This window comes from Cariama cristata, unplaced genomic scaffold, assembly GCF_000690535.1.
Source record: "Cariama cristata isolate BGI_N322 unplaced genomic scaffold, ASM69053v1 scaffold17942, whole genome shotgun sequence".
In the NCBI taxonomy this organism is placed as follows: Eukaryota; Metazoa; Chordata; class Aves; order Cariamiformes; family Cariamidae; genus Cariama; species Cariama cristata.
The window spans coordinates 29,668-56,807 of record NW_009602365.1 but is presented as its reverse complement, the minus strand read 5'-3'; the positions used below and the strand labels follow the sequence as shown (position 1 = coordinate 56,807).

Sequence of the window (27,140 nt, the reverse complement as noted above, 5' to 3'; positions counted from 1 at the left end):
CTTCGCCCTGGGCATGTGCCCACTGCAAATTTTAGAAAGAGGGCCTTGAAAGAATTCTTCTAAGAGCACTGTGGCTCTGCTGTCATCGGCACCGGGTTATAGCTAAGTCTTGTGCAGGTTAGTAATGACACTTGAAAGGGCTTACCTTGTTTAAGATGCCAATGGCAAAGCCATTTTTAGCTGTGGTAGCAGGGTCCTAAGGTTCTGGTTGAATATCTGCAACTTCATATGGTGTTTGTCCGAAGCACCTTGAGATGGGAAACTCTCAACAGTTCAGCTACTTCAGTTGTTACACCTTAAAATGAGACCAGGATGTATCTTTTTTGTGAGATGCCATTTCAATTTTTCTCTCTGTTCCAGACTGAACTCTTGGAGGAGTGTATGAAAATTTCAATATGTGGTCTTATCAAAGCTCAGCAAAACTTGAGTTTTGAGCACTGGCTTGAAGGGATCCTATTTTAACCATGTTTTTGGTATGTGTGTCCATTGCTGATTTTTTTGCTGTTCAGTTCATTAGGCATTTTATTGAAGAAGCATTGATTTGAGGGAAGCAATTGTTTTTGCTCTTTTATAAGTACAGTTAATACATGGGCTTCTTTTCTGCTTATAAGGGAGAAGAACATTTTGGTAATTGTAAATTCACACGCGCATGCACAAGCTCTTGCCACGTCCAATGGCAAGTTGTTATGGGGACTGGCAGACTGTCATCATTTTGATAGCTTGAGCAGTATATCTCTTGAACAGCAATGGAGCTCTTATGCAGAGAGTATCGTATGTTCCCAGCCAATTTACAGGGAAACAGCAATAACATTTTATCATGGTTGAGAGCCCAGTAGCTGCTTCCTATTAAACTTGCCCTTTCAGATACCTGTCTTGGATTAATTTGTTGATTTCAAATGGAAACTCAGTCTTCTCCACTGAAGCATGACTTTCTAGGATAGACTCTCACTGAATGACAATTACTGTATATTCTAGCTGGTTTCAGACCATTACAAGCTTTGGGCACAGTGGAAGACAGAGGACTTCTTCAGTAACTGATTTTAATATATGTCTAATTTTAACTGTCAGTTATATATGCACCAGTGGATGAATCCTCAGAAAGATAAAATGCAAAGCACTTCTAACTTGCTCTTATTAATGATACATTTGCTGCAAAGGAGGGGAAAAAAAATAGGTTCAGGTCTCCTGAAGAGAATCTGCATGGTGTTTAAAAGCAATGAATTTTGAAGAAGCAGGGATTTAAACTGACACTATCTTCCTTTTTCTTTTCGTAGAGCAAAAATATGCCAGATCTAGTGCAGACAATATTTTACATATCTGTATAATACGCACATATCTTTTAAAGTATACTTTCACAGAGAGGTCGTTGGAACGCTGTGAGAAGAGCATTCTTTGGGAGGGTTTTATGAATTTTGAAATAATAAGCTCTCTGTCTTGCAGTATACTCGCAGCTGTAATTACGGGCTTCTGCATGCAGCTAGATATGGCACAAGCAGGCACTACATTGTTAAAAATACTTACCTGGATGTAACAACGATAAGGAAACAAACAAGCCAAGAGATTTGTTTTGGCCAAGAGATTTGTTTTGGCCAAAAAAGCAACCTCTTTGTATTTGAAGGCTCAGATGTTGTCTGCTCCCAGTGCGGGTTTTTTGAACTACAACAATTAAAGCAGTTATTAAGAGTGGCTCTTGATGAAGACTTTGATGCACTATGCAAGATAAAAGTACAATTCAAATACTGCGAAAACATATTGGTGCTGGAAAATACTTTTTTTAAAAATAAATGGCTGTTGAAAACATTCAGTTGAGTCAAAGAGTTGAAAAAAAATGAGGAGGAGAATAAAGCTTGATCCCATTCAGGCCAGCAGGGACTTTCCATTGAATTCCAAGGACTGCTACAGCAATTCGTAAATAAGAGTGCAGAGCAGTAATGCTAAAAAGCTACCTTTGCAGTACAGAAAGTGATCTTGCATTGCATTAGGAGGGCAGATTGCAGGAGACGTGCCGTTACGGGAGCAGGAACCATGCTGTAGGGCCCACTGTCTTAAGTGTAGTTTTTCAAACCTGAAATGCCTACTGGAATACATAGACATAAAATTTCACAACTACTCCGTTGGTAATGGGCTTTTCTCATCTACAAATTAAAACCTTGAGTGCTACAGCGCCTGGAAGCGGTGTTAGGATTGCCATGGCTATGGAGATCTGCAGAAAGTCTGTGGCGTGAGAGCTAATGTAAAGAGTGTAGGCTTCTAAAAAAACTTTAAAGGTTGTGATATATTGTTTTTAAAATGTCCTTTTCTCCTCTTGGATTGTTACTGGAGATAATTCCCTTGCTTTCTTTTTTGTCATGAGCGTAACTGAACATTTGTACAGAGCCAGATAAACTGCTGCTGCTCATTGTTAGTATAAATGCAATTGATGTAAAATTACGCTTATGACTTAATATCAGCATAAATGTGAATTCATAAGAGGGTTAATTTCCTATAATGTGGAAGAACTTTCAGGGTCTACATTGAGCAGCAGTTTATGCTGTCAGCTCCATGATAGAACAAATGACATTTCTACTTGGACAAGCTTTGTTTTAGCAGGATCAGTAACCTTATCAACAGTTGACCCAGAACTATAATAAATATTTGCGAATAGATAACATATGTCACAGTGAGAGACAGACTTGCCTCATAAGCAGGAGTATATAATGAAGATTTAATAACAGCAAAATAAAGGATGTATAGATGTATACAGTAGTAATGTTTTTTGAGAAAAGTAGCATTTTTGTTCACATTATTAGAGCTGGATCATTTGCATTATCTTGCTTACATAAAAAATGCACTAATGTTCACATATAAGCACATTGCACAAGTACTTTCATGCTGCCACACTTGTTTGTGAATTTTTTGCTTTGTTCAGCTTTAGAGAATATAATTTTGGTATGAAGAACAAGTATGTGACCTAGTAGGTAGCAGAACAGAGCATGCCTTTTAGTAATTGAAATACAAGAGAACTACTGTTCTCAGAGGACCTTTATTTTGCTTGCACTTTCAAAATTGCTAGGTGAAGGGGATTCACTTAATGCAAAAGGAAAAAAGCTCTGAAAACCTACTGCTTAAATGGTGGATTGATGCTCTTTAATTTAAGATACAGCATCCCTACCCCCAACATCAATACTCTGTCATTTTTCATGACTTATAATAAAGGGAGAGAAATGATGGTAGGGTCCTAAGATATAAAACAAGTCACCCATGTCTTGTGCATTTTGACATTAACACTTCTCTTCCTTGACCTTTGACAGATTAGGCCTTGACCCAAAGCTGCTGGCCAAAATCCTAAATATGAGCTCAGGTCGCTGTTGGTCAAGCGACACATACAACCCTGTTCCTGGAGTGATGGAAGGAGTACCATCTGCTAATAATTATCAAGGTGGCTTTGGAACAACACTCATGGCTAAGGTACGTAACACTTGCATGTAAAGTATGTACAGTTGCTGCTTTCTGGGCTTCTAGCAAACATTCTTAGTGAAAATTTATTATTACAGGGAAATATGTGTGCATGAACAGAGACGAACCCAATCTCTTACTGTAGCTCTGAATTAATGAGTTGTGTAGGGGGCTTTTCCTTAGCCTCCAGCCTCTTTCTAGCCACTATTACTGCTGAGCCACTCAGTGAGATTATATGCACTGTCTTTTTGAGTTCTGCCTTAATCCAGGAGTCCTGAAGGACTTGTGTGTATGGCAAACATTCAGGAAACCATTTAGGTGCCTCTTGCATGACTGCTCTAGAATTTAGGTGCCTAAGCTCAAGAATGCAATTTGGGGAAATCCAGGTAACCTGATTAGGTGTGAATAGTGGCATGAGCATCTAAGATTTGGGGCCCAATCTCTTCCAGATACTTTAAACTGTGCTACTGGACATGCCCTCTAGCATCCCCTTCCTTGCTAAGCCAACTGATTATGTGCTTGTCTTTCTGCCTAAGGCCATTTGGAATGCAGAAAGCAGACAGGTTTCAACCCACACCCACATCCCCACAGATGGATTTTCTACAGGTATCTGCACCATGGTGTGAGTTCTCCTAAGCTGTCTTTGTTGGTGGCAGAATCACAGAACCACACTATCGATTTGGTTGGAAGAGATCTCTGGGATCATCGAGTCCAACCTTTGCCCTAACACCACCATGTCAACTAGACCATGGCACGCAGTGCCAGGTCCAGTCTTTTCTTAAACACCTCCAGGGATGGTGACTCCACCACCTCCCTGAGCAGCCCATTCCAATGCCTAATGACCCTTTCTGTGGAGAAATGCCTCCTCATTTCTAGCCTGAACTTCCCCTGGTGCAGTTTCACACTATGCCCTCTTGTCCTGTCACTGGTTGCCTGGGAGAAGAGGTCGACCCCCACTTCGCTATGACCTCCTTTCAGGTCATTGTAGAGAGCGATAAGGTAGTGCTGCTTATCAATAATAACCTAGTAATCTAAATTACTTGTTCACAAAGTGGGAGATCTGGGTTTTGGGTCCGTCTCAGAATGAGGAAGTTGTAACCTACAGCTATTCTATCCTAGGATAGTGCACTTACTGCCATGCTCTTGGCTATTCTAGGAAAAGCACTGTCCTGAGTCACTCTCTGGTCAGGAAAGCAAAGCTCTTAGAGGTCAGAGGAAAGTAGGCAAGGAGGTCAGGGCTCTGCATCCCACTGATGAGGACACACAGTTGGAGGAAGGAGCTATAGAACTCTGACTCTTGAACTACTTCTGCATTTAGCACAATGATTGCCTAAGGTAAATTATAAAACCAGCCCTGGAAGAGATCTCTCATCTAAGCATTTACATGCAGGAAATGATTTCACACTAAATATTCGTTTCATGGGGATACTGTACTGAGGGAGGCATTTGAGTTCATACAGGACAGATTTTAGGCATACCACTTTATGAGTGCTCACAACTGGTTAGGCGTTCTGGCCATTTTCAGCTCTTCCAAGTATAGTGGAAATTAAGCACTTAAAACTATAACAACGTTCTCAGAGCTGGTGATCAAGCTCAGATATTGCCATGCAATCTCCACAGTGCTGGAGTTCCTGTATGTAATACCTGCCTACTGATACTGTTCCTGTTATTTTGCAGTTGATTTATATCAATTGGTGCATTTGCATATGCAGTGGAATTAGCCAAATTCTGTCCAGAGTGGGTCTAGACTGTTTTGCATGTGGTAGCACCAAAAATTTTTGCTAATGCTGCATGGCTCAAAACCCCTCAATGGTCCTGCTGCATTTTGTGTTTATGGACCAACAATGAGAAGCTTTCATTTCTTTGAGGGATGTGTTAAAATACTGGAAAACAACAGTTTTTACGTCGTGTTCACATCATTGAACGTAGGGGACAATAAAGTGTTATTTAAATTATTGATTTATAAAATGTGTTAGGTTATTGTTTGGAGTTTGCCAAGGCTATTGATTAGAGATAAGCAACCTGATCTTGGCCCTGCCTCCAAGCTCTTGTTTCCATCTTGTATGCTGTTTTCAGAGTCCGTTTTGCCTGTTGTGTTCTGTTTCACACTCTGGTCTCTGTTCTCATGATTCTTAACTCTTACTCTTGTCCAGAATAATCTCATAGTATAAACATCATGGGTGCATACATTTCCTTCCCTCCCTTTTACATTTCTTTGTAAAGGGATTTTTTTCTTTTGGTCTGCTTCTAAGAGGGACCTTCATCTCCTCTGGAAGCTGCCTTGAAAGATCTTCCTTTCATTGGTGGAATAGCAGCCTGGCTTGTGCCTGTTGAAACTGCCAGCTTTTGATGATAAAGAGTCAGTGATAACTAAAAGGATTGTTCCTCAGAGAGGTTTGTAGTTGCTGTCCACCTCTTCTGACTATGCCTCTCCTGCCAGTCCTGAAGAGTTCCTGGCTGGAATCCTCAGTAAGAAGGAGAGACACTAAATTCCTCTCATGCCTCTTGAGCAATGCTATGTTATTCTATACAGACAGAAGATTACTTGGAGTAAGTAGCCAAGACAGCTGACCGTGTTCAGGGTATTATTTGGTGCAGTGGTGACCTCTATTAAGACACTGCTCCTTAGTTTGTGGAAAGACTTTTGCTACTACCCATTTCATCCTGGTATGTGACATACAACGCGGTTGGCGAATTGAGTAGGGGAGTTTTTTTCTGGGAAATACAGAGCGTGCTTTTGCACTGAAGAAAAAAAGAAAAGCTATATTCAAAGGAGAAGGAGGTAGGTGCAGCCCTGAGGTTGAGAAGAAAATACTTCACAACGAAAATATCTAAGAGTGACTGAGTAACACAGTTACTGAGTTAAATGGCAGTTTCATTTATGTCAACTGCAAAATTAATGTAAGGAACCAGGTATTTCCAAAGTGAGCATTGGAAGCAGATTCTGAAAAAGAATCTGTTTCCCTGTTCCAAGCTGAGAAAAAGTGGTTAGAATAGTTGGTACAGTGAGACATCTGGAAGATGTTGTCAGTTCCAAAGAGTATGAGAGGAGCCATAAACTATGCTCTGATTTTCATTTTTCCAAAAAGGCTGGCAAAGGGCAAATTTCTTTCAGAGTTGTTTTGTGCTATTTCACTTGAGGAATCTCCAACCTCAAGAGAAAATGTGCAAAATATTTCACAACCTGAAGTTAAAGATAAGCTTTACTCACATTTTGTATTTTTTTTCCTTCAAAGCTCTAATTTATAGAGTGGAATTTAAAAAACCAAAACAACCTTCCTGCACTTTGCAGTCAGGAGTCCTTGTCCTTTTAATTATTGAGATGTTGTCTCATGTTTCAGCCATCTTGGAGCCAGAGTTTCGTTATTACAGTGAACAGACCTGCTTTATGAGATTGTATTTGTGCTAGCAGTCTATTCAGAATTTTCAGGGATTGCCCCTTCAGGGAGAAATAGATCACGATCACCACTAACAAAACCAAGCACCTTCACTAGTTTGGAGTTAGGTGATTTTGCCATTCTACTGTTCTATGACGTGATTTAAGCTTTGTTGAATAAAATGGATAATACAGCAACCAGTTTCATGAAGAGGGTTTAGAAGAGGCTAGGAATACGTCATGGAATATCTCATTGTAAGTGAGGTTAAAGTAACTGTTCCTAGATTTGTCAGGTCATCAGTCTTTCAACAGAATTGCTAGACAAGAAGGAATGATCTGCCCTGATGCAGATGAAGAATATTTTGGATCCTGTGACATCTGATATGTATGTTTTTCCCATTTTCCTAGATTTTAAAGTCATTTGAGGGTAATAGGAAGAGTAACTATAATTCTGATTTGTATCAGAATGACCTTTATAGAGCCGATTTACAGATCAAAGTGACATTTAGAGAGTAGAGTAAGATCTTGAATTTCCTTGTGCTAATTCAAATCCAGACACACAGAAAGTAAAGACCTGTCTTGTAAGTCATCCCTGAGAAGCCGAAGGTGCTCTCAGCAGTACTACAGTCTCCCGGTTCTTCTGTATCAAAGATTTGTTATTAAAAAAACAAAAACAAAAAAAAAAAACAACAAACCAAACACCACAGCAAATTCTATAAACCACCATAGTCCTGGACGGACAGAAACTCCAGGCACCTCCTAGTAACACTTGAGAGGTTCTTTTGCAACTTTCTTGAAGTGTGGACCTCAAAATTGATTTCATTAGCCACACCTTATAAAGGCAACCTTGAGTGCAGGCATTACTTGCATATTTAGAGAAGAGATCTGTTTATATATCCAGGCCCTTGTTAGCTTTTCCTTCTTTGGTTGGTTTCATGTCTGATTCAGCTTAGAATTCAAGACATCCTCCAGCCTAGCTTGTCATTTCTGTCCAGCGTGCGTGCAGCTGACTCTTTCTAACTAATTATCGTTAGTCATAGTACCTGGTAGTTGCCTTTGAGTTCTGTCCTGTTTATTTCAGATTATCGCTGTAGTTGACCAAAGACTGTTGGAGGAGAGGTTTCAAATTCATCCTCTGTGCAACCGACCTCCTTTTTTTTCCCCAAATATAGTGTTTAAAAATGCAGTAGAATTATTCTCTGTATCCCTTTATCTTCAGTCATTAAAGAAAACTTTGAGTTGTAGCAGACCCAGGACAGTCTCCTAAGGAATTCTTTAATACATCCTTCTAGTTAGGCTGCAAACCATTCATGTTCACAAAGTGGCCTATGCCTATCATTTTGCTATTAACTGGTCACATTACAATAAACGTATGTATGCTAAGTGGCTTCAATTTTGTTGTTATTCAAATCCCTCCTGCTTGATTTTTAACCTCTTTTTAGAATGAAAGATGTCCTCTTGCCCAGACAAGAAAATGATGCCGTTAAAACCTATGTGAAATGCTTAAGTGAATAGCCAGGGAAATTTTATTCCTGGAGATGATGTAACAAAATGAGGAAAAAGAGTCTAAGTCTTGCTGCCAGGTTATATAGCGATCTAAAATCTTAAAGTTCCTCCTGTCCCGAAGGAGGTTGCCTGCCTTGCAAAGTTTGATTTTTTTCTGTTGAATAAAACATTGAGTTACTGTTTTGAAAATGAAACATTAAACAAGCCTTCCTTCTTCCACGACCGAAATTTTAGGGCTGGAGTATAGTATTTGTTGGCAGTAGAGTTCTCTTCACAATGGAATCTAAATAACCTATAATATGTACATGGCTATTTATAACGTTGTTTCTCCCCTGACTTTTTCTCTTTTTCTTTCCTTCCGTTCTTCCTCTCTACCCTCTTCCTCCCTCCTCTCCGTCCCCACAGGATCTTGGCTTGGCCCAGATTTCTGCCACCAACACAAAGACACCAGTTCCTTTGGGATCCCAGGCACATCAGATCTACAGGATGATGTGTGCAAAAGGCTATGCCCTGAAAGACTTCTCAGCTGTGTTCCAGTTTTTACGTGAGGAGGAAACCTTGTGAGCTGTCCTTTGGAAATGGACACAATAACAAACCACATTTTTTTTATCCTTATAGCTCGTTTGAGAAGTATGTGGATTTAATCAAATACCGTGCATCCTGATCCCATACAGACTAATCATCTTTGGTTGTCTAGATAACAATGAACTCCAGGTTCTTTTCATAATTCTTGAAAAAGCAAACCAGAGGAAGGGATTGTTTGACAATTAGCCAGACAGTGATTTCCTTTTTTTTTTTTTAAGAACTATCAAAGTTTTTTTTTTCACTAGATGCAATATATAAATATTTTTTTATGAAACACTTAACTGTTTGCATATAAAATAACTTACATTATGGCTACAAACTTAGGTGAATCTTGAACAGTAAGAGAATGTTATATAGTGATTTTATGATATATAGTGATCTATTAAAATTAGAAATTAATACTTTATGGAAAAAGGGAAGGTTTGTTCAATGAAGAAACACAGCTTGAGACGGATTTTTTTTTTCCTTGGACCTACTAGCCTTGAGTTGATCAGTAGTGAATTTTTCCTGGGATTCAGGTTGCAGATTAAGTTTATAGGCACATGTTTCTAAGTGGAGAGCTGTTACAGCATGTTTATCTGATAGACTTAGTTAAAATAACATAGAATGTGTGTCCCTCTTGTAAAGCTCCATTATTGTATTTTGCTAACCCAATTTTATATTTTCTTGTATTCTGTCACACATTTTCAGAACTCAAGAACAGCACTTACCAGAAGTTCTAACAAAGTGTACATTTGTTTTAGGTAATTACTGAAGTATTTTAAATCTAAACAAACCCCATTATTTTGAAAATAAATAAAAATCTATACTGGTAAATACTTGCTGTATGATTGTTTGCTTTTTGTTTTGATGCACTCTTGTACACACAGAATTAACCAAAAACTTGTACTAAGAGGTCTTGCTTTTTAATTTGCTTGGTTTTCTACAGATTATCTTGCAAAACCAAGCTTTTCAAGAGCTCTTGTTGTGAAATGCAGATGGTAATATATTTGCATATTCATTACCTTAACCATTCACCATCTCCTTCATCTTGCAAAAGCACAGGTACACATTTGCCTTTATGATTATAAATACTCATGTTGATTTTGCTAGAACTACTCACATTCAGACTTACTTGCCGGTCTAGGCTTAATGGTCAATTATGCATTTACATTCTTATTTTGGTTGTATGATGGATCCTTTTATATATGCACATTTGGGTAACAAAATTGTGTGCTTGAATTAGCTGAAGTCCGTGGATAATCTTCTGTGAACTTGGACATTATGTTTTAACACATTAGTAACATCATACAAAAGTCATTAAACAGTACTGGTTGATCTGTTGTTTTCCTTCCAGTTTTCTTTGAAAACTGTTTGACATGCCAGATTATTCAGGGATTTGGGCTCATTAATGTTATATAAGAGTGTAGGAATATGGGGAGCAGTCATACTTTTAAAAAACTGTTTGTCTCTCTTTTGATAAAACGACTGTTTCTACAGGATTGCATTCATTCAGAAAATCGACACAAACATACTGCAGTAAAATAGTTTTTACTGCAGTAAAAACTATTAAAATTGCAAAGTCAACCACTCAAATGCTGGAAAACGCAGAAACATGGAGCTATAGTTGCACGTGTGGTTCGAGCTTTGATAACAAGACCACATACTGTAACATTTTTTCTTACAGGACTCCTGCCTCACGTAATACAAAGGATGGATCTAGTCTCATAATGAATTTGAGGTCAAGTAGTGAAGGATGTTTTTGCTTGTAGGATCCTTGTTAATTTGGAAATTTTATAATGGATGAGGTAAGGAACTGTAGGAGAGTCCTGTTTAAATTTGACTCGTTTGTATTTGACTTGAAGATCTGGCTGGCATCAGCAGGACTGCTGAGAGATGCTTCCTTTTGCTGCCCACCCCAACCTGTAGCGGTGTTTGCTATGAATGTGTTTGCTGGTAACCTTGGGTTTACCAGTAACCCTGGATTTACTTGTAACCCTGGGCTTAATCAAAGGAAGCATAATCATTTGTTTTCTGAAGATGTTGTATGCACACGTAAATGTTGGGAGCCGTGAGGGAAGAGAATATGCTCAGTGAGACACACTCTTTGAAGCTTTTAGCTTCTGAAATCATAAAGTCTCTGCTAAGCATGTGGAAACTTCATTGTTATTTTTATGTTTCTCACAAAAGCTTGTAGCTTAGGCTTCCTGGGGTTTGTTCCTCCTCCCCCACAGCCTCTGATCAAATTTTAAATTCCTACTCCAAAGCATAGGGTGCTCAAGTTGGAGGAGAGGCTGCCAGAATGCTATTTTGGCAAACCAACAAAATGTTCTGTGGTCTCCTTCTTGGAGGAGGATTTTGGCTGAAATTAAAAACAAAACAAAACAAAAAAACCAAAAGCCCCAGCTTCAGGGCAGACAGCCAGCATGTAAAGTTTTAGAACAAGCAGTTAGTTTGGCAAAGTTAGAAACAACTTTTTAAATAAGTCTTATTATGGAAAGTGCCTTGAAACCTTTAATGATGTCCAATACCTGAAGCCAATAATACAATTTATATTAGAATACACATTTTTTTCCAAATTCTGCAGGGGAATACTATGTGACTGGATACATTTAATGGTGATGGTATTCATGATAGCTATGGATATTCTGCCTGCGCATATGTATATAACGTATCTTTTGCTTGGGGTATACTTCTGGTCTGTGGAAATTAAGCAAGTACTAAAACTGTTGTCACTGCCAGAAACAGGTGTTGAAAACTGCAATTTGTTGAATTGAACAGAAAGATTGTAAAATTGGTTGAATTTCTACACTAATCACCTCCCAGTACATACATACAATTTAGGTGCAACAAATTAACTGCATATTTTGCAAATGTCCCAAAGGGAAACTTGAGGTAACTTCTTTTTAAATTAGTTTGAATGTTAAACTAGCCCTCCCATCATGCTTACTTTGGAAACTCACCTATATCAAATGCATTTATTGACTAACAGGAAAACATTGACTACCAATAAAAGTAGTGATGGTTTTTAAAAAAAATCCTAAGCAGCCTTCTCTCATTTATGATTCAGTATAACCTGTCTAAGCGACTATTTTTGGTGGTCGTTTAACAGAGGAGGCCTTCTATTAAAACTGCTGAGTACTATATTGCTTTAACTTTATTTACGGCTCTTACAAGCCTCAGGAGGAAGAAGAGGTATTTTGACCAAGTAAAAGTAGTATACGTGATATTCTGGCTCTGCTTTAATCAATGGGAATTTTGCCATTAAGTACGATACTGCCAAGATTTTGCAGTGTGTGTTGAATGCCCACCTGATTCCAGTGCAGATGTGGCCGAGGTGCAGCTCCGGAGGAGCTCAAGCACATCCCTCCGGCAGGGATTGTGCCACATTTCTGGCATCAGGATTACAAGAAGTTGGGGTGGCGGCTGTGGGAGGAAGGAACCAGGATGAGCCGCTGAAGTTGATGTTGCTGGTCTCCATCCCCAGCCCACAGTGGATGAGAGAGATGAGGAGGGGGACAGAATAGCTGCTCTCCCTTCTGCCAGAGAACAGAGCTACCTGTCTTTTCAGCTGTTTAAATCTTACGGCTCTTTGCCACAGGAAGATTTTATTAAACAGTTTATGGAACAGAAAGACTGAGGCCACCGCAGCAAGCAGAGAGGGGCTACCATCATACAAAGGCTGCTGTATTTTGCAATAAATGTCTTTCTATGCTTTTAGTCCACCAGCTTGATTTGTAAGACCAAATGTATCCAGGCACAACTCGGAGGGTACTAACTTGTTCGGTAGTGATACCTGTTGCTTTCGATTTGTCTTTATATTATCATAGTCTTCTCCTTCTTCATAGAAAAATAGATGTAATTCAGCTTTTCTCAAGAAAAGTTGAGAATATTGTCTGTCTTTACAAGGCTGGCTAATAACTTATGGAAACTTTGAAGCAGTTTAGAAACGTCTGTTTTGTTTTCTTGGTGCATTGATAGAACATGTAGAGCTAGGGTTCTCTGCAGTATTTTAGACTGAAGGTTTGCTAAGGCCCTCTTAAAGTCTAGGAGGCTTGCAGAGGGGAAGCCTTTTTATTGACTTCAGTATCAAGTTCTTAGAACTCTTACTGCAAGCCTAGCAAAATTGAAAAATTACGTTTCAGGAATGGGAGAAGTTTAGTTCAATGTCTACAAATTAGAATAAACCGTACTTTTGAAAAGCTCAAGCTTTCAATAACAAGGATGTCTTTGCCATTCTGTGCAACAGCATAATGGATGTATGGTCTTTAAAGGCTGCTGGTATTTTTAAGATTTGTTGCTTTCTGTATGTGATTTGTCACAACCCATCCTGCATGCTGGCACAGTTACACATTAATTTTTTTCCAATAAGAATAATAGCAACAGTTACAAAGTTTTCTTAGGTGGACAGAGAATATTTTTATGGTTGGTGTGTTCAATAGATGTATGATATGGATCTAGACATTCATATGGCAGTGATTTTTTTTGTTTGTTTTGGCATTCATCATGGATTGTGAGCACTTGGGGTAAATTGAAACAGGTGGATAAACCTTTCTAAAGTACTAAATGTCTCCTAATAACTACTGTATAATTAAAAGCCGTCTGGCTCTTTCTGCATTTACACCCAAATCTTCCTTTTGACCTTGACCCCAAGATGAGGTCTGGATTTTCATTTGAGGTCAGAGATAACTCAGTCTGTTTCTTCATTTAGTTTTAATGAGCCTGCATCAGTGATGACAGTGTTCTGTTTGTTAAAGTAAATGCTATGTATGGAGATAATAATTGTGCTAATATATGTTTTATGAAGTTCACCGGTTCCAAAAAGACTTGGAGCACTGGACAAAACCAACTGAAATACAACTGATAAAAAGATAAGTTTGCATGTACCTGAAATGCAGCTACCCTGGAAAGACATGCAAATATTGTTACAATACATTTCAGTCTTTACAGTATTTTCAGAAAAGAAATGAATTGTATTTTGTCTTGTTGAAATTCAAAGGAGAAATCCGACAAGTAAAACAAAAGTAATAGCCTTCAAATGTGGTCAGACGTAAGCTTTATTTGGCCAGAATCAAGTGTTGCTGCTGTCTGTTTTCCACTTTGAGACACATGACAAAACTAGCTTGGATTTATGCAGGCAACTTATAGCACCAACAGCTGTAGGGAAGCAAGTTATGTGGGGAGTAACTTAAAGGATACGTCTGCAAATCTCTGACCTGCCTACTGTGTTATGAGTGCTTTCTTCCAAAGGACGTTAACGGTGTTAACTGGGCTGTAGTTGCTGGTTGCAGGCATACCTGAGCCAGCCGTAAGCTAGCTTGTGTATCTGCAGCTCTCTAGTCCCAGAAGCTCTCCTGGGAAGCTGGGTAAATACTGGGGCAGGAGTGCCGTGCAGCCAACCTGTTTCCACTGGCTAGTTTGTGGCTAGCAACAGTAGGGCATTTTTGCTTTCCAGTCATGTTATTCCATGGCTATTAGAGCCTGGAAGCTTTCAATGACCAATATTTAGTAGGCTAACACATTGGATGTTGTAGCTGTTGTCTGTTTTACAGCATCATCTTGGCAGTCTGTGCCCTGTTTTTCCTTCCTCTGTTTGTATGATGCCCAGGGCAAGTCCCCTTGCTGGTGTGTAATTGTGTCAGCCACCCGTCAGTCTGCAGTCCACAAAAAAAGACTAGCCGCAGTCACTGGTGATTGAAGCCGGAGCTTCAGACACATGGATTTAAGATGTGCTTGGATTCCTCTCCATTTCTACATATGAGGTTTTCATACAAGCTCTACTTTGTTTGAACCCGTATATTGCATGGCACCAAGAGCCCGCAGTATGTCAGTTGGTTGTTTATTTCCTGCATTTCACTGTAATAGAGCTACATTTGCTGTTCATGCTCAAAAATAGCCAGTTTCTGGTCCCTGTCAGGAGAAAGGGAGAAGAACACTGTGAAGCAAATGGAGATCAGTAGCACACAGGACCTGACGCCAACATGTTACTCTCACTGGAAAGCCATTGGATCCTGTCCACGCATCCTATTGCTAGGACTTTTTTCTACTGCTTGTCCCTGGGTAGATAACTGTGTTAGCTTATGTGGATGCAAATGGAGTCTGTGTTCAAGTAAAAGAGAAGTAGGCAGCATCTTGTGCTGTGTGACCTACTAGGTCTATCAAGGGAAGGTGGTTCCTTGTAAAACAGATAAGGAAACCGCAATCTGCTCCCTCCGACACTGTGATAAAGACGGAGACACCGAGTCCGCAGACATCTTTAGATACCCGCACTAAAGTCACAGCCAGCAGAAAGCAGTTCCTGTCCCCCATCGTACCACCCAGCTCTGCTGTCTGAGCAATAAACATCACACCAGCCTCTCCAAACTCTCCCTGGGGCCGCTTGTGGCTCTAGTTTTGGCAGCTTTGTCTGCCTTGGCCCTGGCTGCCTGGAATCTACTTCTGCACTTCCTCCCAAAAATTCCTTTTCCAGTGCCGTGCCCGAGCTGACTGTAGGCCTTCAGTGTTCCTGCAAATAAGATGTTCGGTCTTACTTGCTTTCCATGTGCTCCCAATAGTGCCAGAAAGCACATAATGAATGTGTCTCCCTTGTTTCTTCCAGACTTAATAAGTAAACGGAGCTATAAACAGTAAGCCAAAAGGATGGAGATGGCAGGCATTTATGGGGTAATAGGAATTTGTTCATTGAACTGGTCGTTGTGCTACTTCGTGACTGTGGTATCTCAACTTTTTCTGAGAGCGGGAGCGATGTGTGTTTCTTTTCACATGAAGAGGAGCCAAAACGGCTCTGTCTGCTGACCTGTGCCTGTCATTTTGAAATAGACTCATTGTTCACATTTACAGTAAAAATTAAAAATAGCCAATTAATTTAATACCATTTTCTTGTATTTAAAATATAGGTGGTTTGCTTTGTTGTTTTGGTTTTTTTAATCTGTTTTCCACAAATGGATATTCTAATCTGTTTGTTAGTATTTTACTTCCTTCTTCATCTATGTAACAGCCAGCATATTATAGGCTACATATAACATCTAAAATCACGTTCAGGAATCTATGAGAAAGTCGAGTCTTAAGGTAACCCCGCCATGGTGCTGTTAATAACACGTTGCAAACAAGAAAGTAGTGAGTGGAAATAATGCACTCATTTAGAAGTAATAAATCCTTTGATCTTTCTTTGAAGCAAGGGTATATGCTTAAACTACCAATTCAGGGACAACCAGATGCCCATAAAGAATGGTTCTTTGCTTTGATAGAAAATCGCTGAGGCCTGCCCAGCAGCTCTGGTCTGTAAACAGATTAGTTAAGTGCTCATCAGCTCTGATTTGCATAGGACAGTCTTTGCACACAACCCCTACTTCCAGCCTTAACGAGCTATTTACTTGCAGGAAAGCTACCAGGTTCCTTTTAGTTAAAAATCTCAGTAGAAAATTGCTTTGTGAGAAGGGGCAGGATCCTGATTTGGAAATAGTGCCTTTCCTCTACAGAGATGTTAACAGGCAATTGGTGACTGGCAGTCTGGCACGTTTGCTGAGCCTCTTTAGTGCTGGAGTGTGAGAAATAGAAAAATAGCTCATACGTGGAAATTTGGAGAAGAGTTACTTCTCTCTGCTCTTTGGTGGCTTTCATCCTTGGCTGGGTAAAGAGCGTACATGGGAGAGGGTTGGGAAGCAGACGCTTGTGTCTGCGGGAGAAGGATCCCAGAGCTGAAGTGTTCACTGAAGAGGATTTCGCTAGGCTGTAAAATACTCATCGCCTTTGAATAAAAATAAATGCCTCGTAGATGCTTGCAGGTTTGTGTGCAGAAATTGTGTGCAGCCTGCAAATTTCACACTTATATTTATAATTTCACACTTACATTTTTCCTGTTTAAGCTTCTTTTGACCCCCACAATTACTTTTGTCTAATACAAAGGGAAGTCGGTCTCAGGCACAAACGTAGCAGATGGCGAGATTCACCCTGGAGTATAGATGAGCTACAGTACTTCAGTCTCTTTTGCATTTTAAAGTGCATTACTTCTCAACTGATTTCAGCCTGGCCAACAGTTTGCTTTTCTTCTGAATCAAGAAAGCAGCAAACTGCAAGTTTTTCTGATGGGGAGACAAAAATATCAAAAGGGGGAAAAAACCCTCAAAGTATTGCTGAAACCAGTGTGAGTGGTTTCGGTGCAAACCTGCTGCAGCTGGAAAGGTCTTAAAAATTATAGACTAGATTCTTTCTATATTAATGGTCTCACAAACTTTGGGGTGACAGGTATACAAATGAGGCTATAATGTAGGTATGTGTGTTTTAAAGCAGAATACTAGTGTTAGACATAGGAAAGTTAATCGTGTAGTTCTGCCTTCCCCTAGTAACAATGAAAAATGTTATGAATCTGTTTTTTCACTGCTCACACTATTTCCGTTTTGTGTCCCCTTTTGCTTGGAAAGTAAACTTTAAGGTTAGTGTCCTTGTGCCTGAAAACATAGGGTGGAAGGCTGGACTGAGCAAAATACATATAATTTTCATGAACAGGCTAAATATAGTTAGAAATTCTTCCCTGTAAATCCCTGTTTGGTTTTCATTTATTTATTTCATCAGCCAGATGCTAGTTTTTCACTTAGGCTATGATAAGAACATTACCCAAACACTTCCTCAAAAAATAAAATCTACATTATTACAGGGCACTCTGCATTAGCCCATCAGCCGTCTGCCTTTGAAGGCTTGTGTTCAGCCCCTCAGTTTTATAGTGCCAAGATTCAAATATGGGATTGCTAGAGGAAATTAATTACTAGTAAATTTAGAACAAAGGAAAGAACCTGCAATTTCACAGCATGTAAAACACCTTTTGGAATTCTTTGCTCTCTTCTTGGAAACCAATGTGTCAAATTCTTGGAATTATTTTAAAGGGCTCGGTAAAACACGTAGCTGTCCAACAAGCCATAATAAAATCTTATGCTTAAGGATATAAATAGCAGGCAGAAAACTATTTTGTCTCCAGCTGCTTTAGACCACGTCTATTCAACATGCATTGCAAAGCGCTGCGGTCTTGCTTTTCTGATGCCCTGGGTGATGAGTATGGCTGTGGGCAAAGAGAGGAACCTGGTGGGACAAAGTTGTGATCCAAGGTGGGACATCCTCTGTTGCTGTGCCTGACGCCGGAGCTCTACAGCTGCTGCCTCCGTCCCTTCCAGCCCAGCTCCTCTCAAGCACCAGAGCCTCGCCAGGGGTGGCCTTGGGCTCAGGGACCCACATGGCTTCACACATCAGCTGTCCCACACGTCCAGCAGTACCTGCATCTTTCTGAGCTTTCTGGAACCCACTTCTGTCTTCAGCAACTTCTTAGGTGTCTGTAGCTGCTCATACTGCTTCGTGTCACCTCCAAGGTGGACAAAGAAACATCTTCAGTTTAGTCTGTGTAAACCTGACCTTTCTGTTGATTCTCTTGCTACTGATTCTCAGTCCTCGCTCTCTGACAGCCTCCAGATCACAGTCTGTAAAAAGCATCTCTCATTTGCCTCCTCCCACAGCCCCTCCGTCATGTGGTCTTCTCCTCACTTTTCCATCACACCTGAATGTGTGTCTTTCTCTGTCCCAAAACACCATCTACAGAAACACATCATTCTCATCCCTGAAGGCAACATACGATTCTGCCCCAGCCATTGCTATAGTTTTCCTTTCATTTTCCATGTCAACTAGCGTGGTTTGTCTCCCTCGGCTCTCCTGCCCCATTTGAACTGCACTTTTTTTCTCTTGTACCTTTGCAACCCCTAATACTCACACAGGTGTTACACGTGCTGCGTAGTCAGTGTGAAGAGTGATTCCCAAATCATTCTTCAAGTCGTTAAGGTGGTTGCATTCTATGTCGCCACATTCACTCTTGTTTTCACATCTTATACCTTGCTCCTGCTCCCTGATTTGGCTTTTTGACTGAGTTAGCATCAAGTGTTCTTTCACCTCTCCTTCAGGAGCAGCTGCATCAATACCAGTCTCTAAGACTGTACCTAAACCAGTGACATGGTCCAGAGCAGAAACCTGCTTTACAGCGTATTTTCTGTACCATGCCCATTTACCATCCTTGGGTTCGTATTGCAGAGCAACCCCAGAATACCCAAGCAGGTTTTCCTTCAGATGAAGCAACGGAGCAGGACGGTGCCCCAGGCCTGTCACAAGCACTCTGACTTGCTCATGGGCTTTCTGAGCACAGGACCAGACTGCAGCTGGTCTAGAGAAAGCTCCAGGTATAAAACACATACAGCGAGGGCACTGACTTCTCAAAACCAACTGTGTAGCTTTCCAGATTTGCTCCTGCTGTGCTGCTGGTGTAGATAGATCCTGTATGTCCTTTCAGAGGAGCTGATTTTTCACTGCTGCTGTAAACCTCTGTTTGTTACTTTAACATCAGCGAGCTACCTGTGCCACATCAGATCAACGTAAGATTGCAAGCCTTAGCCTTCCAGAAGTGTGGAGGTGATCCTGTTCTTACTGACATTGACGTTGTATCCAAGCACATTCATAGGCTTCTGTGGGGATTCACTTTATGTCATCTGAAGTGTATGTCACACTGAAATGTGTCTTCTGTTTGGTGAAATGTCATGTCTGTGACCATATTCTGTATATTGCAAATGCTCACTCTGGGAAGCATGCTGATACTGGCCTAAATAGTTGTTTTGCTAATACAGGAGTTGCAACACTCAGTTGACTTTCTGTTCTTATAGAGCTAACCAGATTATTATTGTGGGAACAAGATATATTAACTTGGTTTAAAAACTGTTCTTTGTGAGGGTCTTGTTTTTATGACCCTGGATTTTAAAATATTTCAAAATATATTTGCTTTCATGAAAAATGTATTTTAACAACATAATGGCTGGCAATCCTTCTAGTTGTAAGGAATTCCTTTGATGGCAAGCTACAAAGTCCTCAGTAGCCCTGGTAGAGATTCAGGGTTTCCAACCCCTTAGTCTCCCCTTATTTTATTTATTTATTTTAATTGAAAGCTTCCCTTTCCAAAACCACAAAGGAAGAATAGGAAACAGTCATCACTGTGGAGGTGGCTTTTCCACTTCCTCCTCTCTCATGTAGTTGTTAACAGTAATTTACAGTTGCTTGGTTACATTGAGAAGGCTGTGATCTTTCTACCTAAAGTAATAAAAATCGGTGTGTAGCTCTTATTAATTTACTGCATGCCATAAAGGCTAACAAATTGTACTGTACTAAAAGAATATTGCCAAAGTATTTACTAAAAAGCATATGATATTGAAAGTAATTCTGCTTCCCGTGGATGTCCTTACTTCTATGGGGAAACCCGGCATATCATTAGGCATGTTCACCAGCTGTGCTGTACGGCAGACCTGAAAAGTGTTGTACTTTTCTGAATATGAAGGAGAAAAACCACAGCGGATATTTTTGATGCATGCACACATCTTTATTTCCATCTTTGCCTTGAGTTGTGCCACTTGGACATGATTCTACCTCATGCAAGTAAAAAAAATCTGAACGCTTCTGGAGTCAATAGAAATTTTATCGTTTATTTCAGTAGGACAGGACTTTTTCTCCTGTATTAATCTTTTTGGCACAATTCAAATTGCAATGTGGGTCTTCAAGTTACAAAAAGTGCCAGGTGTTTTATAAAAATCAGATTGTACCATTAAACCAAATAATTTTGCAAGAAATAATAAATATGAAGAGTGTAGCTGACTTCTGAATTGTATTATTGTATGACAGGATCTCTCAAAAATGAACAGAGGGGCAAATTGTCTGGACTTGAAAGTTCAATTAAGATCAACAAATTTGTTGATGAAAGGTAGCCAAATATTAAATATCTAAAGTCAGGAGTTGCAGGATCACAGTTAGGAACCTGGTCTATTTAACCTTTTCATAGATGAAAAGGTAAACAAGGACAACCCATTGTTGAAATTTGCAGCCACCGCTATGCTGGGTAGTGGTCTGTCATCCCTGTGGCCTCAGGTCTGTGGAAGAACCACAGAATCCCAGAGTGGTTGAAGTTGGAAGGGACCTCCGGAGCTCATCTTGTCCAACCTCTCCGCTCAGTCAGAGCCACCTCGAACCAGTTGCCCAGGACCGTGTCCAGGTAGGTTTCGAGTATCTCCCAAGAATGGAGACTCCACTCCCTGGGCAACCTGTGCCCGTGCTCAGTAAAAAAATGTTTCCTACTGCTCAGACAGAACCTCCTGTGTTTCAGGTTGTGCCCGTTGCCTCTGGTCTTGCCACGGGGCACCACTAGAAAGGGCCCAGAAGCTCCATCCTCTTTGCACCCTTCCTTCAGGTATCTATAGACATTTATAAGATCCTCGCTCAGCCCCAACTCCAGGCTGAACAGTCCCTGCTCAGCCTTTCCTCACAGAACAGATGCTCCAGTCCTTTCGTCATCTTCATGGCCCTTCGTCGGACTTTTTCCAGTATGTTTTTTGACATGTACAAAAGCACATGTTAGCATAATTCCTGAGGGCAGAGCTTCTCTGGGGAGGGCCAGGGATCAAGCCCTGGTTCCCTGCGCGTCCTCTACCAAGGTCTTTCCCACAGCCAACCGAGCACACTGGTCTGCAATGAGATGGCTTCATGCTCCTCTACCCTGTGGCAAGGTTAGAAACCTCCAGCTTCAGTATAGCATTCTGCCTGCAAAGGGTCCACTTCACAACTGTAGAGATCCCCAAGTCCTCAGTGAAAGAGCAAACTCTCCTTTCTAAAATAAAACTTTCTTGTTCTATTCATGCTATAATAACCAGAACCAGCAAAACCCAGGCTTTAGGTGAAAGAGCTGTGTTGGTGGCCAAACCAGCTGTGTAAAAGAAGCCAGAGTGAAAATAGTTAGAGGTCTAAGTCAGAAATTCTTCCTAGTATGCAGTGGCTTTAACTGTCTTAAGTTAATGCTTTTTGCTATGGGAAAGAGCTTGTGTCTGATACGGTACTGGGTGCTACAAAGTCATCCGTTTGCCTTTGTAGAGTGGCCCTGTGAGTCATGATAGTCTTAATCAAGGTGAAAGGCAAACTTTGCCAGCCCACCCTGAATGTCGTGGCTATGTCCTATTTGAAAGCTTTTCTGCTGATGGACAGAAGAATATACTTAAAATTCAACTGGCAATAATTTCATTTGCTGTAACTTGATGAAGTACAATGATTTTGCATGTGGCAGCCTAAATCTTCCATTGATCTAGGCTGAACTACTGTCCCTAATTTGAGATAACAAATAGCAAGCTGATCATAAACAAATAATGAACAGAAGGAAAATTTGAGTTGACTGGATAGGCTATTTGTTGTGAAATATTCAGTCAACTCTATAAATAACATTTGGTTTATACCCAGAAGAGGAATGATTTACTTCACCGCACAGGTAAAATAGAACAAATAATAAGATCCTAATACACTGAATCAAATGAGAAAATAAAAACTGTGATAGATGTGACCTTTGGAGAAGGGTTCAATTTTGTTTGTCACTGCTTGGAAACAATACGATGTACCTAACAGGAGGTAAGACCAGGCAGCGGAAATGTCACTGTTTTCTGTTATTATCTTAATGTGGAATGCAAGTTTTTTAACAGACCCAGTGTATTTTAATAGGTTGCTTGTTTTCTTTCATTCACAAAGTTTTTGCCTGTGGGAATCACAGATGGGTGTATCCCTCCACCCCCTGCTTTATAGCTCATCACTGTCACAAATGACATCAGTATTGCTATAATATGCAAATGTGTCTACACAGGATTCCTGAGCCTTTAGTGTGCTGAAGAACTGGGTTTTTATACTTTGTTTCTTCTGATTTAGATCAAAAGAATGACTTGCACATGGATAAGCCCCTTGCAATACACTTGGCATGCTTCCAAAACTGTGCCGGATGACAAATCCCATTTTTATTTCACTGTTAGTCTGCATGTTCAATATGTAGGAATTTTCCAGAGTCTTCACTCACAGACCTTACACCCCCAAAAGTTACATCTCTGTCCTCATAAAGACCCTCCTCAAAAGAGCCCCTGGCTACCTTATGTTCCCTCTTCAGTTACCATCTTCCTTTAAGGAGGGAGCATGCTGTGTATTGACATGCAAAACCAAGCTCCAAAGAAGTGACCTGCTGTGTCTGACAATTTCTCTACCAAGTACCTTCTAAATTAGAGTTAACCTGAGATTTCGGCCAGTCTGTGCATTTGCACATCAATATCCTAGTGCTCCTCCTTAGCACTGGTGATGTCCTGGTGTTACTTTTAGGATAAGGTGGCTAGCTTTGATATTTAGAGATATGCGCACATTAGAAAGCTGGATGTGAGCCTGGGTAAAGTTCCAGGAGTGTTTTGGCCAACTGCACAGGGTGTATGTTAGTGATACCAGTAAAAACTACAACCTGGAAAGCACTCATCACATGCATGCACTGTCACAGGCAAAGACCTGCTTTGGACAGCTTACGCTGGCAGAAGTGTAATTTTACTGCTGGAACATCACCGACTCTGGAGCTTCTGCCAGTGCTGCTACGTTGGCCAAAGGCACCTCTCTCCCCAGCCCTGCCTGGCCTAACCATGCCGGTGGCATCTTGCTGCACAAATGGGGTCTTGGTGTGTGGAAAATGTACCTGAAGAGCAATGCTGAGGAAGCACAAGTCACTTGGCTTTCCAAAAAGGAGGTGCAGAGCAGACCTGGTTATGATGGGAGAGCATGTCCAAGGCTGGCCAGCCCTTTAGTGCAGCAGAGGTGCAAGCTCCAGTTCCCTTCCAACATTCAACACTGAAGCCTGAAAAATTCAAGTGAGGGAAATAAAAGTGCTGTTTGCTGACAGAGACAGTAATTAATCATCAAACAGTTCACAAGGAAAAGTGACAAATTCATCCTTGGGAATGCTTTTAACAAAAATATTCTAGCTCAGTCACCCAGCTACTGGGTTTCACAGTCAGGATCACTACAGGCTGCGTGACAGCACCTTTGGATCTTCGTTGTCTTCTTTGCATTCAATATTAAACAGAATCTCTAGCCTTGTGAAGATGCAGTAATTACTGTTCAATACTTTTGTCCTTTAGGATTTGGGGTGGGATTTTTAGCTTTTTGTACTAATGATTTGTGGTACTAGTGCCCAATGATAGCTAAATGTGAGATACAGGTGTGTTCCTGATGGATTTTGGCACTTACTGCTATGTCATAGCAATAGAAGTTATTTCTGAGTCTATCTTCTCAATGATGTCAAGAACTGAAGTTCTTATTGACATGAATTATGTTCTCAGCTGTGTCTCCAGCTCTTCCTTCCTCCCTGTTCAGACTCAACGGTGCTTGTAGAATTGCTTGGAGAAGAAATCTTTAAAAGTTCAAAGTTTGTACCTCATGGAAATATGGCTGTTAATAAATGCCGTGATTTATTTCCTGTGTGAATGTCTGCTCATATAATTGCAGTGAAATAATTCCTGTGAAAAAGTTCTCTTTGAACTGTAGTCTTGTTTAAGAATAGAAAAACACCAGATCAGGTCTGACCATAGAGCTCTGCCTCCTGTCATACACAGCGATAAGTGTTGGGGGTTGGACTAGATGACCTCTAAAGGTCCCTTCCAGCCCAAATGAGTCTATGATTCTAAGTGATGGATGTGGAGAGGAGAGTATGACAACAAGGAAAGCACACCATGAAATTTCTCCAGTCTGCTCTCCTGCTGTCTTGCTGTTTTGTACACTTTTTTCTAGTTTTTCTACTGGCCTGATCTAGCAAGTGGAGGGCACTCAGCACCTCTCGCAGCATGCTTTGCATGACTTCATGAAAGATGTATTAATCTTGTCAGGTCCCTGGCATTACAGCTGAAAGCTGCAGAGGAAGGTGGGCCTCACGGGCAATGACTGGGTTTAAATGGGCTTCCCTTGGGGACAAAAGCGACCAAAGATGTGGTCATGTAATTTGTGGAGGAAGGTAACATGAATATGACTATTTCAATTTTTGCTCTCAGGGAAACTGCTTGTTCTTAATCCCACTTGTGTTACATGTACAGAAATAATCTCTTCAGACTCTGGAAATGTTAAATTTCCTTTTAAAAGCCCAAGGGGGGAACTCAAGCGCACAATCAATGCTTGTATTCTACTGGTCTCAATTTCCAGGCTGTGTTTCCAACTTTTAAACAGCTGCCTCTTCCATTTTCCTCCTATACCTGCTAAGCAAGGAGTGACCAACATCTGAGTAGAGAAAATGTTAACAAATTCCACTGGTGACCCTCTTTTGTCAAGTCTGGAATTGTGGTTGCTGGATAACATGAAAGTAAATTAACTCTTTAAAAAGACAAAAACAAACAAACAAAAAAATCCTGACAAAACCCCAAAGATTCTGAAATTTTATTATCTTGATATCGCCAAAGCATCGTGGAGTTGTACGTGCTTTAATGAACCCTGTTGTTGCCAGTAAAGGGCCTTATCCTCAGTCAGGAACCATTCCTAACCATCCAACAGACATCTTTTGAGCATGGAAACGTATGTTACACTGTTTTCCTATTTAATTGCTCTGATTTTGTTTAGAGAGGAGGTTAGGGTATTAGGAAACACCTTCAAAGCAAGTAGAAAACATTAGTTGTGGAGTAGGTAGGAAGCTGTTTTCTCACTGGGATCTTCAAAAAGCAAAGATTTGTAAAGGTTTCAAGATGACTGGGGACAGGATTGACTTCTTGTTAAATCAGATAGGGACCTAATTAGAGATTTATGAAAGCAACAAAGGACCCTGCAGCAGGCAGTTTCCCTGCTGGGAGAAAACTCACTGAAACATGAGGGTAAGGCTAATAGCAGGTACTAAGAAGAAAGGTAAAGGTCCACCACACACACACACACACACAAAAAAAAAAAAAAAAAACAAACAAAAAAAAAAACAACCAAACCACATCCCTTTTAACTGTTTTAAACCCTTACGCAATTGGATGTTGCTGGTCAGGGTTTAGAGGAGATAGCCTAACTTGCCTGATATGAAGACAGGAGACACAAATTTGTTGCCAAAGGCCACAGGGAAGGGTTGAAAAAAAGACTAAGGTGGTCAGCAGATGAGCAGATATCTCCCCTGCAAGTAGAGGGATGAATTAGCCTCACAGTTGCTAAACTCGGGATAACAAACCTGCCTAAAGCCTTGCTTCCTCATTGGGAAAATAACCTTTGAATGGATCTCTGGAGCAAGAGAAAGAGATCAAGGAAAATGTGTCAATTTGGGATAATAAAGGAAGCAGAAGGGCCATAAATAGAGCAGATATGCATCCCTAGCCAGCAGCCACCTTTTTTTCTTTTAGCAATTGACAGTGGCCCTCAAGGTGTTGTTACACATGATGGGTTCTCAGACTTGATACTGCATTTCTTCTTATTGCCATTTGCATAACATATGACCCTTTGCTTTTGTGTATATGAGACAATCTTGTGATAGAAATGTGAACACACGGGGGAAAATTATCCACACTCCATCTGTTTTGGTGCGTTTGGATTCGAAATAGAAATTTTTCTGAATGCATTTTTACAAACGGAAAACAAAGACTAACCTGAAATTCTGATTTTGCGTTTCCTTTTTCTGTTGCAACCAATAAAGGCTGAAGTTTGGAAACTGAGAAAGCTTTAGGGCAGAAACCTGAATAGCTTCACTTAGAAACATTCTCTCATAGAAAGAGGCATTCATAGCTCAGAAACAACATTTTTCTGTGTTCAGCACGAGTTAGGCAGCATGGCATGGTGAGCCTTCTTTTGCACTTTCTGAAAAAAATGCTGGTCATTGTTTGCATGGGTAAAATTATGATTGTTTTAATACAATGCAGCACAAAAGATAATGTCCTGAAAGTTTCTTTAGTAGGAAATAGGAAACAATTAAAATTACTGAAAAGTCATCTGCCATTAAGCATGATAAGCTCCCTTATTTGGCACTAAAGAGGTGACAGAGGTCATGCCTGTACGTGATATGATTTTAGATGAAAACAAAACTTCCACTATTTTCCCTAATAAACGTTGAATACTTCAGTAATGCTTGCATGCTTAAGTAATATATGCATGCTCTGCTAGTTTAATTTTCATAAACTTGATTGATTCAAATGTTGACTTTACTACCACAGCTTTTATATCCTCATCTAATCAAACTACATGTTTATTATTTCAATTTTACATATTTTAGTAATTGGATTGTGTACCTTAATGGTACACTAAGGTTTTGCATAGTTTACTAAGGAAAAAGCTGACTTGATATTTTCTCCTGGTTTAGTGCAGTATTCTTAATTTTTCTGGGCCAAACTAAGCTCTTCAGAAATTACTTTACAGGAAAAGTATATGATCAAGTTGAAGGGAATTAAATGAGACTGAATTCATT

General features: G+C 40.2%; 1 protein-coding gene across 1 annotated transcript in view; it reads left to right on the top strand.

Moving 5' to 3' along the window:
* The window catches only part of HIBADH (3-hydroxyisobutyrate dehydrogenase), a 76,818-nt gene extending 67,098 nt beyond the window's left edge, over positions 1 to 9,720 (top strand). The window contains exons 6-7 of the mRNA XM_009694750.1: positions 3,291 to 3,447; positions 8,723 to 9,720. Of these exons, the coding sequence (XP_009693052.1) occupies positions 3,291 to 3,447; positions 8,723 to 8,881 (316 nt within the window). The 3' untranslated portion in view covers positions 8,882 to 9,720. The remainder of the gene's footprint in view (positions 1 to 3,290; positions 3,448 to 8,722) is intronic.
* Positions 9,721 to 27,140: the final 17,420 nt, after the last annotated feature.